We start from the raw sequence: 16,565 nt of genomic DNA, 5'->3' as shown, positions 1-16,565 counted from the left end.
AAGAAGCTGAAGGGTATTGCAGCCCCATAGGAAGCACAACAATATCAACTAACCAGACACCCCAGAGCTCCCAAGGACTAAACCACCAACCAAAGAATACATATGGAGGAACCCATGGCTCCAGCTGCATGTGTAGCAGAGGATGGCCTTATCTGGCATCAATGAGAGGAGAGGCACTTGGTCCTAATGGAGGCTCAATGCTCCAGCATAGAGAGATGCTAGGGCACTGAAGTGGGAGTTAGTGGGTGGGTAAGGGAGCACCCTCATAGAGGCAGGGGGTGGATGGGGGCTTGCAGAGAGGAAACCAGGAAGGGGTACAACATTTGAAATATAAACAAATAAAATAACCATTTTTTTAAAAAAAGTCACTGCACTCCTCTGTGTGCTTGCTCTCCGGAACCCCAGGGGAATGTACTTGCTCTCATCCTGTCCACTGTTGCTGCCCTTCTCATGTTTGCACTCTCACCTTGCAAGCTGAGCTTAGGCAACATCCCCACATATACCTCGATTCCATAAGCACACCCTATGGATTCATGTAGCAATTTCCCACACTAAAGTGTGTGAGTTTGGTATGTGAATAAATGTACTGAAATTCTGTTTGCTTTGTCAAATCTGCTTTGTATAACTTCTTTCATATTAATACTTTTGTGAATTTACTTTTTCCCTCCATCTTTATTAAATTGGGTATTTCTTATGTATATTTCAAATGTTATTCCCTTTCCCGGTTTCCATGCCAACATCCCCCAACCCTTCCCCCTCCCATCTATATGGATGTTCCCCTCCCAATCCTCTCCCCATTATGCCCTCCCCACAGGAATCCCGTTCACTGGGGGTTCAGTCTTAGCAGGACCCAGGGCTTCCCCTTCCACTGGTGCTCTTACTAGGCTATTCATTGCTACCTATGAGGTCAGAGTCCAGGGTCAGTCCATGTATAGTCTTTAGGTAGTGGCTTAGTCCCTGGAAGCTCTGGTTGGTTGACATTGTTGTTGTTATGGGGTCTCAAGCCCCTTCAGCTCTTTCAGTCCTTTCTCTGGTTCCTTCAATGGGGGTCCCATTCTCATTTCAATGGTTTGCTGCTGGCATTTGCCTATGTATTTGCTGTATTCTGGCTGTGTCTCTCAGGAGAGATCTGTCAGGGGTTATTTATGTCCTTCCTAAAGTCAAGAAATGAGAGTTTAGATCTGAATCTTGCTTATACATGTGTTGGGGTATCCAGGATTTGCTGTGGTAGGAGAACTGTGATCTGTTGTTGCCAAGTCAAATTGGTTTCTGTTGCTTATGTTCTTTCGCTTGCCTCTTGCCATCTGGTTATCTCTGGTGTTGTGTGGCCTCCCTGTCTCTGACTGGAGCCTGTTTTTCCTGTGAACCTTTGATCTTCTGAAGCTGGATGTGTCATAATACGTGGGGAATCAAGCTGCAAATGGGTGTGGGCTGTGTGGAATCGGGTCCGGCTCGGGGGTCTGGTCTCCTACACAGGTGGGTACCAGAAGGTCTCTGGCTGGGTGGGGAATTTGCTTCCCTGGGTCACAGGGGTCCTGGTACACGGGTTTAGGAGTGGGGGTTTGGGTTCTTACCTGTCAAGCTGCAACTGGGATGTGTGCTGCATGGGATCAGGTCTGTTGCCAGGGTTCTGGTCCCCGGCACAGGTGGGAACTGGAAGGCATGCAGTTCAGGGAATCTGCTTCCCAGGGTCGCAGGGGTCTGGGTACTCCCTCTTTATCAGATTTTCAACCACAATGGCTGAGGGGTGAATGCTGAAAATCTTTTTGTCTCCTGTGTTTTGTGGCTAGCGATCTAAATACTTGCATGTACAAAATCAAAACAAAGTTTGGCAAGATGGTTCAAAAGGCAAAGGCAGCTTTATGACTTTGGTACAGTTTTGGGGGAAGAAGACAGGGATCTTCTTGATTCTTAATTAGAAAATAAATATGCTGCTTTTTACAGGTCCTGCCTTCTAGTGCAGGATGCCTGTGGGATGTTCGGGGAAGTGTACTTGAACAGCACCCTCTGGAAGGACAGACAGTTAGAAGGGAGGTCCTGCAGCATGTCGGGAGTGAAGGTTCTACAGAAAGCTACAAGAGGAAGGTAAGAACATGCTAGAAGATCATCTACTTTATATAATAACAAATAAAAAGCAAACGTTTTGGCTTTTATCTCAGATTTTTATTGTTTAAGATAGTAAGCCAGGACTGCTCATACCTGTACTCTAAAGCAAGACTGACAGTTGAGTGACCATACAGTATCCCTAGAAAAACATAATTGATAATCAAAGTAATTATACACCCTTCTGGTTAATATTTTGTTGAAATTAAGAGAAAACAGATAAGAACAGTACATCACATGTATGAAATGAAATGTCTTTAGTAAAAATATTAATTGTGGTGGTTTGAATATGCTTGGCCCAAGGAGTAGCACTATTAGGACAGGGCCTTTGTGGAGTAGGTGTGGCCTTGTTGAAGGAAGTGTGTATTTTACTGTAAGCATGAGCTTTGAGATCCTCCTCCTAGCTGCCTGGAAGACAGTCTTCTGGCTGCCTTCAGATGAAGAGGTAGAACTCTCTCTGCCTGGATACTGCCCTGCTTCCCACCTTGATGATAATGGACTGAATCTGTGAGTCTGTAAATCGCCCCAATTAAATGTTTGCCCTTTTAAGAGTTGCCATGGTCATGGTATATCTTCATAGTAGTGGAAACCTTAAGTAACTATATTTTTGTTAAGTATTGTTGTTAACTATATTTTTCCACAAATATACTATTATGTAAATGTTTAATTTTTTAAAGTCTCCTCATTTCTAGTGATTAATACATTTTGGTAATTTTATTTTTTAAGTATGTCATTGTGGAGGTGAGCTTTGAAATAATATTATTTTTACCTCTTTGAATACTGTTTCAAATTAAGTTAGATTAAGGAGAGCAAAATTTGCAGTAATAACTGTTCAGGATTAGTTTTCACCCTGCTGTGTAACCAGAGACCTAGGTCAGAAGGAAAGCCTTCTATCAGTCCACTTCTTCCCACTGGCCCTACCTCATTGCCTGGCCAGAACTTTGAGCATCTTGGAACCAGCTGATGAAATCTGGCAATTTAAGTCATAATAAAAAGAAATAGAACACAAAAGCAAAGATTTTTTAAAAAATTGTATGTATAGTTTACTTCTTGACCCTGTAATTGAAGATTTGTTTTCTGTAGTTTTCTAAACTATGTCTGTAAAAGAAAGAAAGAAAGAAAGAAAGAAAAAGAAAGAAAGAAAGAAAGAAAAAAGCTATTTAATAGTGGGTGTACGTGAAAGTCTAACTCAATGAAAAGACATAAAACTTTATTTTCCTTTGAGACAGGGTCTCACTAGGTAGTCCTGGCTGATGTAGAACTCTATATCTGTAAACCAAGCTGGCCCAAAACACACAGAGATCTTCTCTATTTCCTGAGTGTTGAGATAAGTGGAACTGTTTTATGTTGTCAAGTATTAATGCTTTTTCTTGGTGTGATGGCATACCTCTATAATCCCAGAATTTATGAGGTAGAGATGGGAAGATCAGAAGTTCAAAGCCATCATCAGTTACACAGTTTGAGGCCAGCCTGGGCTACATGAGCTCTTGTTCTATGGCATCTCACCTTGAACAGTTCGGATAGTGGGAGACGTCATGGTGTACAGACTGACCAAACTACGGTTCTTGCTTCATCAGAAACCATTTTAATCTGTACATTAGAAGGAATAAGGAACACATTTTTCTTGTTTAAGTATGTTTAATTTATTCTTTGTGTAGTTAATAAATGTTTACAATGTACCTTAATCATATCCTCCCCTAAATCTCCACTCCTGCCCTCAGACACACCCAACACTTTTCCTCCCCACTGACTCCAATTAGTGTTGCCCTGATATTACTACTGACTTGATCTTGTTCAGGTCTATGCAGATAACCAAAGCTGCTGTTCGTTCAGAAGTATAGGAGCACACCATGTCCAGAAGACTATGTTTCACAGCACTCCTCTCCACCCCGTAGCTCGTGTGTCTCCTCTACCAAGAGTATTGGTGGGGCGATGTAAAAGTCCAGTTTAGATAAGGGCACCCAACAGTTCCTTTGCTCAGCACTTTGACCCATTACTTGTGTATACTTTAACCTCTGCCTGTGTAGCTGTCGTCTACTGGATGAATATGAATGTTACTAGGCACTTTGATAACACATCTGCTTGGCAAAATGAAAGCAATAGGATCTGTGGCAAGGTTTGCATCACCGGGCATGGATTTCTTCTGTGGAGTATACCACAGATCCCATTTGCTGATGGCTGTTGTCTGGGTTGGGGTTACTATTCCTCTGACAAAACACCAATATCCAAAGCAGCGAGGAGGGAAGGTTTGTCCACTCACAGTTCTGTATAACTTTTCATCAGAAAAGCACTGAGGGCAGAAACTCAAGCAGGGCACGAAGCAGGAGGCAGGAGTACATGCAGAGGCCATGGAGGGTGCTGCTTACTGGCTTGTTCCCATGGTTTCCTCAGCCTGCTTTTTTACAGAACCCAGGACAAACCCAGAGATAACTGGGCTATCACCCATCAATGCCCTATGCAGTTGCCTGTAGCCCATCTTACAGAAGCATTTTTTTCCTTTTTCTTTTTTTTAAATTTATTTTATTATTTGACAGGTATGTATATTTTGCCTGCATGGATCTGTGTGCATCATGTGTCCAAGGAGGTCAAAAGCAGGCATCAGATCCCCTGTAACTGGAGTTATAGACAGTTGTGAACTGCCATTTGGGTGCTGAGAATCAAACCCAGTCCTCTGCAAGAATAACAAGTGCTCTTAACTGCTGAGCTAATTCTCCAACCCTGGGAGCATTTTCCTAATTGAAGTTCCCTCTTTACAGATGACTTCTGTTTGTATCAAGTTGACACAAAACTGTCCAGCACAGTTGGCTACCTCTCTAAATGAGTCATGCCGCTGTTTCACCAGTGGGCATATCTAGGAAGAAACCTTTTTTTAAAAAAGTATCCTATAATTAAATATCATAAACGCTAAATCTGAGGTTCTCAAACTCATTGTTACCTTTCTTTAAGTTATATATTACTCCTTCATTATTGATAATTATTTAATTATAGCTTCTAGTATCATTACACTAGGCCTGTTACAAATCAGTAACATTCTGAATCATTTTGGACAGCATCTTTTCTCCTTTGCATGATGACCACCCAGTGTGACCATTCTAAATCATGAACATTCACCACCTTTTCTCTTGGCTGGCCTAGTCTCTGTCCTGTCATATGAGTGACAGCTCTGTCTGAGAGTTTATGGACCTGGAAGAAGTAAATTTCATAAGTAGATCTGCTGTAGGATAAACTTGGAGCAGAATAAGAACATTCTCTCTGTTATGCTTATGTATCTTGAGGCAATACCTCCTTTTTTGTATTCCTATATTATAGTGCAATTACATTATACGATTTTGGGGTAAAAGTGAAGATTTGTTTGCTCAGGTGTTTGGAAAACATAAGTAGACATAAGACAAGCTTAATTGGGCATATGAACCCCATTCTTACTAAAGCTGACCCTGACTTCACTCCTTATTAGAATATTTGTATGAGCACTTTTCAACTCAGAAGACTTTGAAGACTGAAAGTCGGTAGGTCAGATGTCTAGAGTTAGACTCACTCCAGCAAGGCTGCTCTGGTAAGGGTGCCTCATGACTCAGTCTTGAGCTGCTATGTAGCTCATGATAGCCCAGAGAGCCCCTCATGCTAGAGACTGTCTGAACACTGTGGAAATTCTGATACAGACAGACATAGCCAGGGCTCGACCAGGGGTCTGTGCCTGCGTGGACTTGATGTTCTTCCAACATCATGCTATGCGTGTTCTTAATAGTTAATGTAGCTCTTGTGTATTACTCTGGGAGGATCATTGCCATCTTTAGCATCTCAACGGAAATAGGCTTCCCATAAGGGAGTGGCCAGTGATCCAAATAGTCCATCTGCAGGGGAACTTCCCCAGGCCTCACTCATGTTCTGTGAGTACTCTCTACCTACATCCCACATTACCAAATAATGTCTGAATCCTGTTCCATATTTAACTTGCCGGCAAAATATTTGATGCTTTTAGGAGTTAGGACTCACTTCTTTTTTTATGCATTTCATTTTGCTTCGGCATGCAGCCATCCAAATAAATATTTGGAGTATCTTTTTGTTCTTTTGGAAGCTGTGTTTCTTCAAAACAAATTACTAAATACTTTTGGAATGTTGGATGTTATAATTGCCTATTAGTGACATCATCCACTGTCGGTCATCCACCCATAGCCCAGAAAACAAGGTAGTGCATCTTTTATGCCCCTTATTGTGTTTGTTAGCAACCCTTCTAAACTTTAACAAAATATACTACTTGTAAACCCTAACAAAATATGATTGTTTCCAAAAATGTAGGTTAAAATAATTATGTGTCCAATTATGATATATAGGAAACCACTTTTTTTAACAATTAGAAGATACTTGTATGGTTAAGCTAAGACATACTGTCTTTCAGATCTACTGTAGCAGATTTTTCATGTGTCTACTACAGTTTTAGTGACAGAACACCAGTCATCCCTCATTGCCACAGGTCCATCCCAGCAGACAGGCTGCCATACTTTCTTAAGGAGCTCCCTCTGGCTACTGCCTCACTCCAGAAGGTTTGGATAATGACAGCCAGCATAGTTTCCTGACCCTTTTTGGGGGGGGGGGGTATATTTCTTTATTTACATTTCAAATGTTATTCCCTTTCCCAGTTTCCTACCCATAAGTCCCCTATTCCCTCCCCCTCCCCCATAAGGGTATTCCACCACCCCCATCTACTCCCCCTTACTGCCCCCCCACATTCCCCTGCCCTGGGGGTCCAACCTTAGCAGGACCAAGGGCTTCCCCTTCCACTGGTGCCCCAACATGGCTATTTTCTGTTACATATGCAGTTGGAACCCAGGGTCAGTCCATATAGTCTTTCCATAGTGGTTTAGTCTCTGGAAGCTCTGGTTGGTTGGCATTGTTGTTCTTACGGGGTTGCAAGCTCCTTCAACTCTTTCAGTCCTTCCCCCAGAGAGGGTCCCATTCTCAATTCAGTGGTTTGCTGCTATCATTTACCTCTGTATTTGACATGTTCTGGTTGTGTCTCTCAGGAGAGATCTATATCTCTCCTTTTAGCATGTATTTCTTAGTTTCATCAATCTTATCTAGTTTTGGTGACTGTCTGTATATGGGCTACATGTGAGCCAGGCTCTGAATGGCTATTCCTTCAGTCTCTGCTCTAAACTTTGCCTCCATACCTCTTCCTATGGATATTTTTGTTCCCCTTTTAAGAAGGAGTGGGAGCATCCGCATTTTGCTCATCCTTCTTCTTGAGCTTCCTGTGCTCTGTGGATTACATCTTGGGTAATTCGAGCTTTTGGGCTAATATCCACTTATCAATGAGTGCATACCATGTGTGTTTTTCTGTGATTGGGTTACCTCACCCAGGATGATATATTCTACTTCAATCCATTTGCCTATGAATTTCATGAAGTCATTGTTTTTGATAGCTGAGTAGTACTCCATTGTATAAATGTACCACATTTTCTGTATCCTTTCTTCTGTTGAAGGGCATCTGGGATCTTTCCAGCTTCTGACTATTATAAATAAGGCTGCTATGAACATAGTGGAGCATGTGTCTTTGTTGTATGTTGGAGCATCTTTTGGGTGCCCAGGAGAGGTATAGCTGGGTCCTCAGGTAGTTTCCTGACTTTTTTTAAATTTCAGTGTCTATAATTACCTGTAAGTGTAAGATGAGTTCATTTAAGTTTAAAACCTATGTGGTGTTCAAAGCCATCCTGGTGAGGAGTGCTATCTATCTGACTGCCTGCAGCCCTAATGCTTGCTGCTCCTGGTCCAGGGACCTTCTCCAAAGCTCAGCCTTTGAGGGTTATTTTCCTGAATGACTTGCGCATCAGTTTAGCAAGCCAAAGAGCTCAAAGTACTTTGACATTATATTCTATATATGAACTTGATCTTCCTTATCAACTCTGTAATTTTAAATTCCAGGAAATGTTAAGGAATTTGTTAACTGTGAAAATGATAGGCAACAAATCGTTTTACTTAGTAGGAGAATGGAGGAACTTATTTCAGTTCTCAGTCCTGTCAAGCATGGTGGCACTGATAATCCCAGCACAGGAGAGTCGAGAAAGATGACCACTGCAAATTTAAGGCCAGCTTCATGCTGCAGCTCCCGCTTGCCTGTTTTTAAAGATAAAGCATTAGAGCCTCCCTAAATATTGGTATTTTGAATTGATTTATAGTTGCCAATGGAGAAGAATATAGTACAAACGTCAAAATAGCAGAAGTATGTTTGGTACCATTTCAGAAATCACTTGACGATTCTGTCCTAAACACAAGCTGAACTCAAGTGAACAACTCAAACAGCAGTTTTAAAAACCATGTATTCTAACAACAAAATACAGATAACCTAATATGATACTTAAGTGCTGAAAAGGAGAGGAAGCTATTAAAAATGTTTTCTACAGTTAAACATCTCTACAAGTTCAGATTTTTAGCCAATCTGAATGTCTGCTAGTGCTGTAGAACATTACAACATACAGAATGCTCATGTGTGTTCAGAATGAAGGCTCCTCTGAAGTTGAGCGCCCCAGCGCAGGCTGGCGCTGCCAGGAATACCACATTCACTTTACTGTGATTCGGATTCACTTTCAATGTTGACCACTCAGAAACCTTTCTGTTTCCATGACCCCTGCAGTCAGTTGCCAGAAGCTGTGCTACAGGGAGAAGGTGCAAAAATCACATGGAAAGAACTTCTGCTCCCTGGGTGGGTACCCGTGGACAGGCAGGTGCCAGGTGCCTGATCTCTAGGTTAGTGAGAAACAGCATCCCAAAAGAGCAAGGTAGACCACATCTGAAAGTCAGCACTGAGGCTGTCCTCCAACTTACACATGCACAGCATTGGCATACATAAGCACCTGCATACACAAACACATGCACTTCCCCACTAAATTAATTACCAGTTGGTTAAAACGCACTTCCTCTTTGGTGAAGTGCTGTTCGAGTCTTGCCCATTTTTCTTTGTGAGGCTTGAACTTTATACCTTTTCTCTTTGTTTTCAAATTTTATACGTATTTATTTAGTATGTATGTCTGCTTCTAATAATAATCCTCCTGTCCCATCCTCTTGAGTGCTAGCATTACAGGTGTGTGTCACCACACCCACACCATATATAAGTATCTTTTCTTAGAGTCTGGGGCTCAGTAGTAAAGCACTTACCTAGCATTTGAGAAGGCCTAGATTTTATCCTTAGCACTGGGGTTTTTTTTATATGAAATTTGGGAGGCTCTTCAATGCCGAGTGTGATCCCAACACTTGATGTACAAGCAAGAGAACCAGTGAGTTCAAAGCGAACCTCAGCTATAAGAGGCCCTTTCTCAAAACAAAATTATAAAAATACAGATTTTTTTTACTATATTATACAATTAGAAAGGAAGCTGGAGTTAAAGCTACTTTCAAATCACTCCAACAAAATTCTGCTTCTATTTTTTTTTTTTTTTAGCCATGGCATTCTTTGAGAATTGTATGCATGCATGCAAGAACTATTACTGTATCCAACCCCAACTCTCCCGACATGCCCTCCCACTGTGTCCTCCCCACTGTGTCCTCCTCAATGTCTTCCCCAGTGTGTCCTCCCCAGTGTGTCCTCTCCAACGTGTCCTCCCCAGTGTGTCTTCACCAGTGTGTCCTCCTCACATATCTTTTCCAATATGTCCTCCCCACGTGTTCTCCCCACTGTGTTCTCCCCACATGTCCTCCCCACTGTGTCCTTCCCACTGTGTCCTCCCCACTGTGTCCTCCCCACTGTGTCCTCCTCACATGTCCTCCCCAGTGTGTCCTCCCCACTGTGTCCTCCTCACATGTCCTCCCCACTGTGTCCTCCCCACTGTGTCCTCCTCACATGTCCTCCCCAGTGTGTCCTCCCCACGTGTTCTCCCCACTGTGTTCTCCCCACATGTCCTCCCCACTGTGTCCTTCCCACTGTGTCCTTCCCACTGTGTCCTCCCCACTGTGTCCTCCCCACTGTGTCCTCCCCACTGTGTTCTCCTCACATGTCCTCCCCACATGCCCTGCTTAGCATGTCCCCTCTTCTAACTCTATGTTCATTTATTTCCTGACCACCCACAATGCCTAGTTAATGCTGCTGGGATGTACACAAGTTTGGGACTATCTACTGGAGCATTGGGAAGCCTTCCAATGGAAACACCCTCAAAAAGATGATCTCCCTTATCCAGCAGCTCCTCAGGAAAGGGTGGGGCCTAGAGTACACCTCCCACATCTGTGCCAGAATTTTGGCTGGCTTGATTTTGTGTAAGCCTTGTGCAGGTAGCTATAGTTGCCCACAAGTATGGTTGCCATGTTATATTCAGAAGACAGCATTTCACAGTACTCCTCATCCTCCAGCTCATATTCCTTCTACCTCCTCTTTGGAGATGTTCCCTGGGCCTTGTTACTGCAGCCTGAAGCACAGCTCGATTGCAGTGGCATGCGTTGAGCTTGAGATGGATGGGAAAGTTTAGGCCGTGTGCCTTACCTTAAGTAAGCTGTTACTCTTTCCTCTATCTGATGGAAGGAAATGAACGTGAAGTCTTTGTTAGAAATCTCAGCTTTAGACTCGGCACTAGGAGCAGGTGGGACAGAGGATGAGTGCTGATTTCTGAGGTCTAGACTTACAGCTCAGTGAAAACACAACACCTGAGTTCCAACTCTGACCAAAGAAGAACTGTGTTTGCCATCTTTGGATAAAGATGAGTCGTTATTTTCTTCATTTCTTAATAAATGAAACACGGCTTTGAGTCAAGCATGGTGGCACATGCCTGCAATCCTCAGCGTCCTTAGCATGAGGCTGAGTAATTTTTTTTTTTGTTCCTTTCTTTTTTTTTTTTTTTTTTTATTAACTTGAGTATTTCTTATATACATTTCAAGTGTTATTCCCTTTCCCGGTTTCCGGACAAACATCACCCTCCCCCCTCCCCTTCCTTATGGGTGTTCCCCTCCCAAACCTCCCCCCATTGCCACCCTCCCCGCATAGTCTAGTTCACTGGGGGTTCAGTCTTAGCAGGACCCAGGGCTTCCCCTTCCACTGGTGCTCTTACTAGGATATTCATTGCTACCTATGGGGACAGAGTCCAGGGTCAGTCCATGTATAGTCTTTAGGTAGTGGCTTAGTCCCTGGAAGCTCTGGTTGCTTGACATTGTTGTACTTTTGGGGTCTCGAGCACCTTCAAGCTCTTCCAGTTCTTTCTCTGATTCCTTCAACGGGGGACCTATTCTCAGTTCAGTGGTTTGCTGCTGGCATTCGCCTCTGTATTTGCTGTATTCTGGCTGTGTCTCTCAGGAGCGATCTACATCCGGCTCCTGTCGGTCTGCACTTCTTTGCTTCATCCATCTTGTCTAATTGGGTGGCTGTATATGTATGGGCCACCTGTGGGGCAGGCTCTGAATGGGTGTTCCTTCAGTCTCTGTTTTAATCTTTGAGGCTGAGTAATTTTAAAAGATATTTTGACCAGAACACTAAGTGCCTCTTGGAATGTAGGAAGAGAACAAAAGCTGTGTACAGGATCAAAAAACAACGTGTTACAGGACTGGAAGGAGGTGAGCCTGACCAAATACAGCACAAATACACCAAAGAATGTGTGTCATTTGCTGTTATACAACTTGTGAATTGTGTGTCCTAGCTTCTTTTTCTTTCCTTTGCTTGCTCTTTCTTTGTAATTCCAGACTTTTGCTTTTCACTGTAGTAGAGGATATAAACTCCTTACCCATCAAGACAGATTGCTTAGAAAGCTGGAAACCAAAGAAAAGTGTATTATTCTCAGTCACAGTTTTATGCCTCCCGTGTATGTATATTGTCTGTTTTCTGAGAGGCTCTGTAACAGGGATGTCTAATATAGCTGTATCCCGGTGGCTGCTTAGCAGAATTGACGCAAGCTGCCACGCAAGCAGCCCAACACTGCATGTGGCAAACGTGGGGTCAACACTCACGTCCCACCACTGTCTTCATACAGGAAAAGGAAGAGCACCCATTCCAAGGAAAGTTATGCAGTGCCATCCTTTCTCCTAGTGCTTCTTTGTTGCTCTTTGTTTTCTCCACTCTCAGAACCCTCAGGAACTGGGTAAGGTTTTCAGTGACGGTAGAAGCATTATAGTTTTATTGCAGAATCCCCAAGCCCTTAGTTTCCTAGAAGCTTTGAGAATAGTGTGGGTAGAGACTAACAGGAAACAGAACTTAGATAATGTTTGGCATAAAGCTGCACTTCCAGCATTTGGTCAGTCTGAAGCAGAAGGGTTCCAAGTTCCAGGACAGGTAAGAAAGCAGTGCATAGTGAAATCCCATCTCAAAAAAAAAAAAAAAAAAAAAAACCAAAACAACAACAACAATAAAAAAACATAAGAAAGGGAGAGGGAGAGAGAATATGTTGTGACAAAGCAGAACTGAAGGTGATCTAATAATCTAATGATGGAAGGCTTAGGTTATCCTTTCTAGAAAACCCTGTCTTAAGTTAGTGATGGCAGTACTCAGGAGTCTGAGAGATGTTTTGTAGATCCCTTTTTCCCATTTATTTATTCAATTTATATCCTGATCGCAGTCCTCCTGGCCTTCAATCCTTCCCCCAACTCTTCCACAAAACTCACTGAGCTGTATCTAATGTTTGGCTGTGGATCTCTGCATTTATAAGCTCCTGTCTTGAGCCTCTCAGAGAACAGTCGTGCCAGGCTCCTGTTTGCAAGCATGCCACAGTATCATTAATAGTGTCAGGGACTGGGTCCTTCCTACCCATGGGATGGGTCTCAAGTTGGGCCAATCATTGCTTGGTCATTCCCTCTGTGCTCAATCTTTGTCCCTGACGATCTCTTTTTAAATTCTTTTGTTATATTGTGTGTGTGTGTGTGTGTGTGTGTGTGTGTGTGTCTGTGTGGTGTGTGTGTGTGTGTGTGTGTGTGTGTGTGTGTGTGTGTGTACTTATTAACATCCATGCCACAGCTCTCTTAGTGAACATCAGAGGATAGTTCTTTTTTCTTTTATTAATCATTCCATTCGTTTACATCTCAAATGATATCACACTTCCTAGTTAACCCCTCCACCAGTCACCCATCCCACATCTGCCCTCTCCCCTACCCTTTGCCTGTATGAGAGTGCTCCCCCACCTACCCACACTCTCCTGCCCCGTGGCTCCATATTCCCCTATGCTGGGGTGTCAAACCTCTCCAGAACCAAGGTTCTCCCCTCCCATTGATGTCAGGCAAGGCCATCCTCTGCTACACATGTATTTGGAGCCATGGATCCCTCCCTGTACACTCCTTGGTTGGTAGTCTAGACTCTGGAGAACTGGGTGTCAGCCAGCCTATATTGTTGTTCTAATGGGGTTGCAATCCCCCTCCTCTCCTCCAGTCCTTCTGCCAGCTCCTCCACCAGGTTTCCTGAGCTCAGTCTGATGGTTGGCTCTAAGCATCCACATCAGCATTTGTCAGTTCCTGTCCAGACCTCCTCAGGACCTGCCACACTAGGTTCCTATCAGTAAGCACCTCTTAACCACGACAACAGTGTTAGGTTTGGTGTCTGCAGACATGATGGGTCCCCAGGTGGGGCAGTCCCTGGTTGGCCCTTCCTTCAGTCTCTGTTCCATTTTTTGTCCTCGTTCTTCCTTTGGACAGGAACATTTCTGGGTTAAAAACCTTGAGATGGGTGGGTGTCCCCATCCCTCAACTGAGGGCCATGCCTATTTGCTGGAGGAGGTCTCTATAGGATCTGTCTCTCCCTTCTCTCACATTTCCGCTAAAGTTATCCCCATTGGGTCCTGGAAGCCTCACCTTTCCCTGGCGTCTGGTACCCTCTAATAGCTATCCCCAGTCCCACATCCCTTCTTCTACATAGTTTTGTTTGATTTCCTGACCCTCTGTACCTCTCTCACTTCTCCTCCAGATGCTGATGCCCCCATCCTATTTCCTCCCCCTCCATTCCCCTTTCCCTCCACCTCCCACAGGTGTCCTGCTCCCCCTCAATGCAGAACTTAAGCTTCCACACCCTGGTCTTCTTTCCATCTGTGCTCCATTTGTTCTGTGGGTTGTATTATGGGCATTGTGGTCTTTTGGGCTAATCTTCACTTATTAGTGAGTGCATACCTTGTGTGCTCTTTTGTGTCTGGGTTACCTCACTCAGGATAATATTCTCTACAGTTCGTGAGAGTTGATTCTCTCCACAGAATTGGAATTCAGGTTGTCACTCTCAGGGTTAACTAAGAACTTTTACCCACTGAGCATCTCAACAGGCCTGTCAATCTCTATATTGTCTGGTCTAGTAGAAAATGGAGACTTTAAAGTCTCTGAAAGACTCCTTATATATAAGAGAATGAAAAGCAATAAAAAGATCTTACTAGAAAACATGCCAGCATTCTTAACTGAATGCTCCATTTCCTAGATAAGCTCACTGGGTGTGCACAGTAATGCGCCCAGAGAAATGAGCAACTGGAGAACAGATTCTTAAAGAAAGTTTACGCCCAAATATACATAAGGTTTGAAAAACATCTGAGCTCTGTGAAGATGAACTATCTCAGTAGATCAGGCTGTTCCCTACTTGCTACTTTCTCTCTTCTGTCACTGATGTGGTTTAAATATCTAAGAGCAAATTCTAGTCCATCCACCCCCAAGAGAAAGGCTTAGATTGCTCTGTGAGATTTGCAAGTAGTTAGTATCAGGTTTGGGGAGGGGGGGAGGTGTCTGACAGGCAGAAAGCAAAGTGTCTATTAACCAACAAAGCAACCAGGCCTATAGAAAGCAGACTCTGTACCCTGTAAGAGTAGGAGTGCCTAGAGGAAATTGGCCCATGGTCACTGACATCACCTAAGTAGATTTAGAGTCATGGGGATTTTTTTGTTTTTGTTTTTGGTAGCGGTGGTGCTTGGTTGGTTGGTAGGTTTCTGGCAGAAAAGACTATTTTACAGGTCCTGGGTTTCCTAGAAGAACAATGAACCTTCTTAGCACTCAAGGCAATAGCTTCTTGGTCTGTCTGTATTTAGGTCCTGTTATCTAGAAAGATACATTTCCAGTAGTTGGGAAACTTATCCCTAGTAGAGCTATGGAGAGAGCTGTGAGTCCTGAAGTAAGAGTATCTAAAGGGGATCTAACAGATGAGCAGGCTCAGATTGAGAAACTAATCCTAAAATAACTAAGCAGGCAAGCCAGTAAGTGACTTCAGCTGATTGTTCAACACTCAAAAAACATTGACTTACATTTACCCTCCGGTGGGCTAGAGTGGGTGGCAATCTTGGCTGCTCCTACTTGGGGTGATTCTTCTCCTGAACGGCATCCATCATCTGCTAGTCTGTATAAATTACAGTGTATTTATGAGGCCGGATATTGCCACTTGTTTCTTTTTCTTTTCTTTTTTATCAATCTGGGTCTAGTGGCTCATCCCTGTAATTTCAGTACTAGTGAGGCTTAGACAGAAGGCTAGACATGAGTTTGAGATTAGCCTGGGCTACATCAAAAGACCCTGTATCAAAATCATAGTGCTCTGTAGAACTGGTTTAGCACTGTCCAGGAAGGAGAAGCCCTGCTTCTTTCCTCATGTCTGTGTTTCTCATTCTTCTCTCTGCTATGGTTCCTGAATACACCACTCAGCTCAAGGCAAGGGACTCAGCTCACCCTTCCCAGGCCGCACTGCCTCTATTGCTCTTCTACAGAACAAACAAAAATGTTGGTGTTAGATCTTTAAACTCTGTAGTGAGTCTGTTTCTTTTAGTTGTGGTAGTTTTTGTTTATTACTTGTTTAATTTGCGTCTGCTTAAAGGTCTGTATATGTTATTTTCTCATGGTTATTTATCCTTCATGGGTCTCACTCTTCTAGAACTTCATCCGTTTCTTTTATGTTTTCCAATTTAGTGGAACAAAGGTGTATTGAAATAGATTTTCTTTGACATCTGTTGTAGTACCTTCCTTTTTATCTCTGATTTTATTAATTTTGGTTTTCTCATTTGGTTAGTTTAGCTGAGGTTTGCCAATCTTGTTTATCCTTTTTAGGAACCAGCTCTTTGTTTTATTGATCTTTGTAACTTTGTCATTTGCTGTTGTTTGTTTGTATTTCATTAATTTTTTTTCCTTATAGATGTCTTGGGTAAAGCTTGCTGCTCTTGCAGAGGATCAGAGTTCAGTTCCTAGCACCCACATCTGGTCATTCACAATATACTGTAACTCCAGCTTCAGGGGACCTGACACGCTCTTTAATAATAGATTCATTCACAGTACAACTTACATCCCGTATAATATAGTAACCATTAAATGACCACATAATAAACCATTACAAACTTTAGCATTTAGATAGAAACCTAGTATGTAATTGCATTAAGTATGGGACACAGAAAGGTGGAGTCAGTGCTTTTTTAAATCATGATTGAGTTTCGTGTAGTTCATAAGTCACCTATGCTTAAAAATTAAGCTGTGTACATTTTTTCTGATTTGTAATGTCAAAGCTACTGTAACCTTTCAGAGTAGAGAACATGTTTTCTTGCTAAGTTTTGTCAGTGAGGAAAGGA

The 16,565-nt window shown here is 42.9% G+C and overlaps 1 protein-coding gene across 14 annotated transcripts in view; it reads left to right on the top strand.

The window, feature by feature from the left end:
* The window catches only part of Spidr (scaffold protein involved in DNA repair), a 236,145-nt gene that overhangs the window by 192,346 nt on the left and 27,234 nt on the right, over positions 1-16,565 (top strand). For 13 of the 14 annotated variants that reach the window (XR_015632854.1, XR_015632855.1, XM_087576797.1 and 10 more), the window contains 1 exon segment: positions 1,945-2,085. Coding sequence is in view for 11 of the 13 variants with exons in the window: in XM_087576797.1 (XP_087432923.1) it covers positions 1,945-2,085 (141 nt within the window). In the remaining 2 variants the exon portion in view is untranslated. 14 annotated transcript variants of the gene reach the window in all.

The sequence above is a fragment of the Rattus norvegicus genome, chromosome 11 (genome assembly GCF_021556685.1).
Source record: "Rattus norvegicus strain SHRSP/BbbUtx chromosome 11, alternate assembly SHRSP_T2T, whole genome shotgun sequence".
NCBI classification, from domain to species: domain Eukaryota; kingdom Metazoa; phylum Chordata; class Mammalia; order Rodentia; family Muridae; genus Rattus; species Rattus norvegicus.
This window is presented reverse-complemented; position numbering and strand designations above follow the sequence as displayed.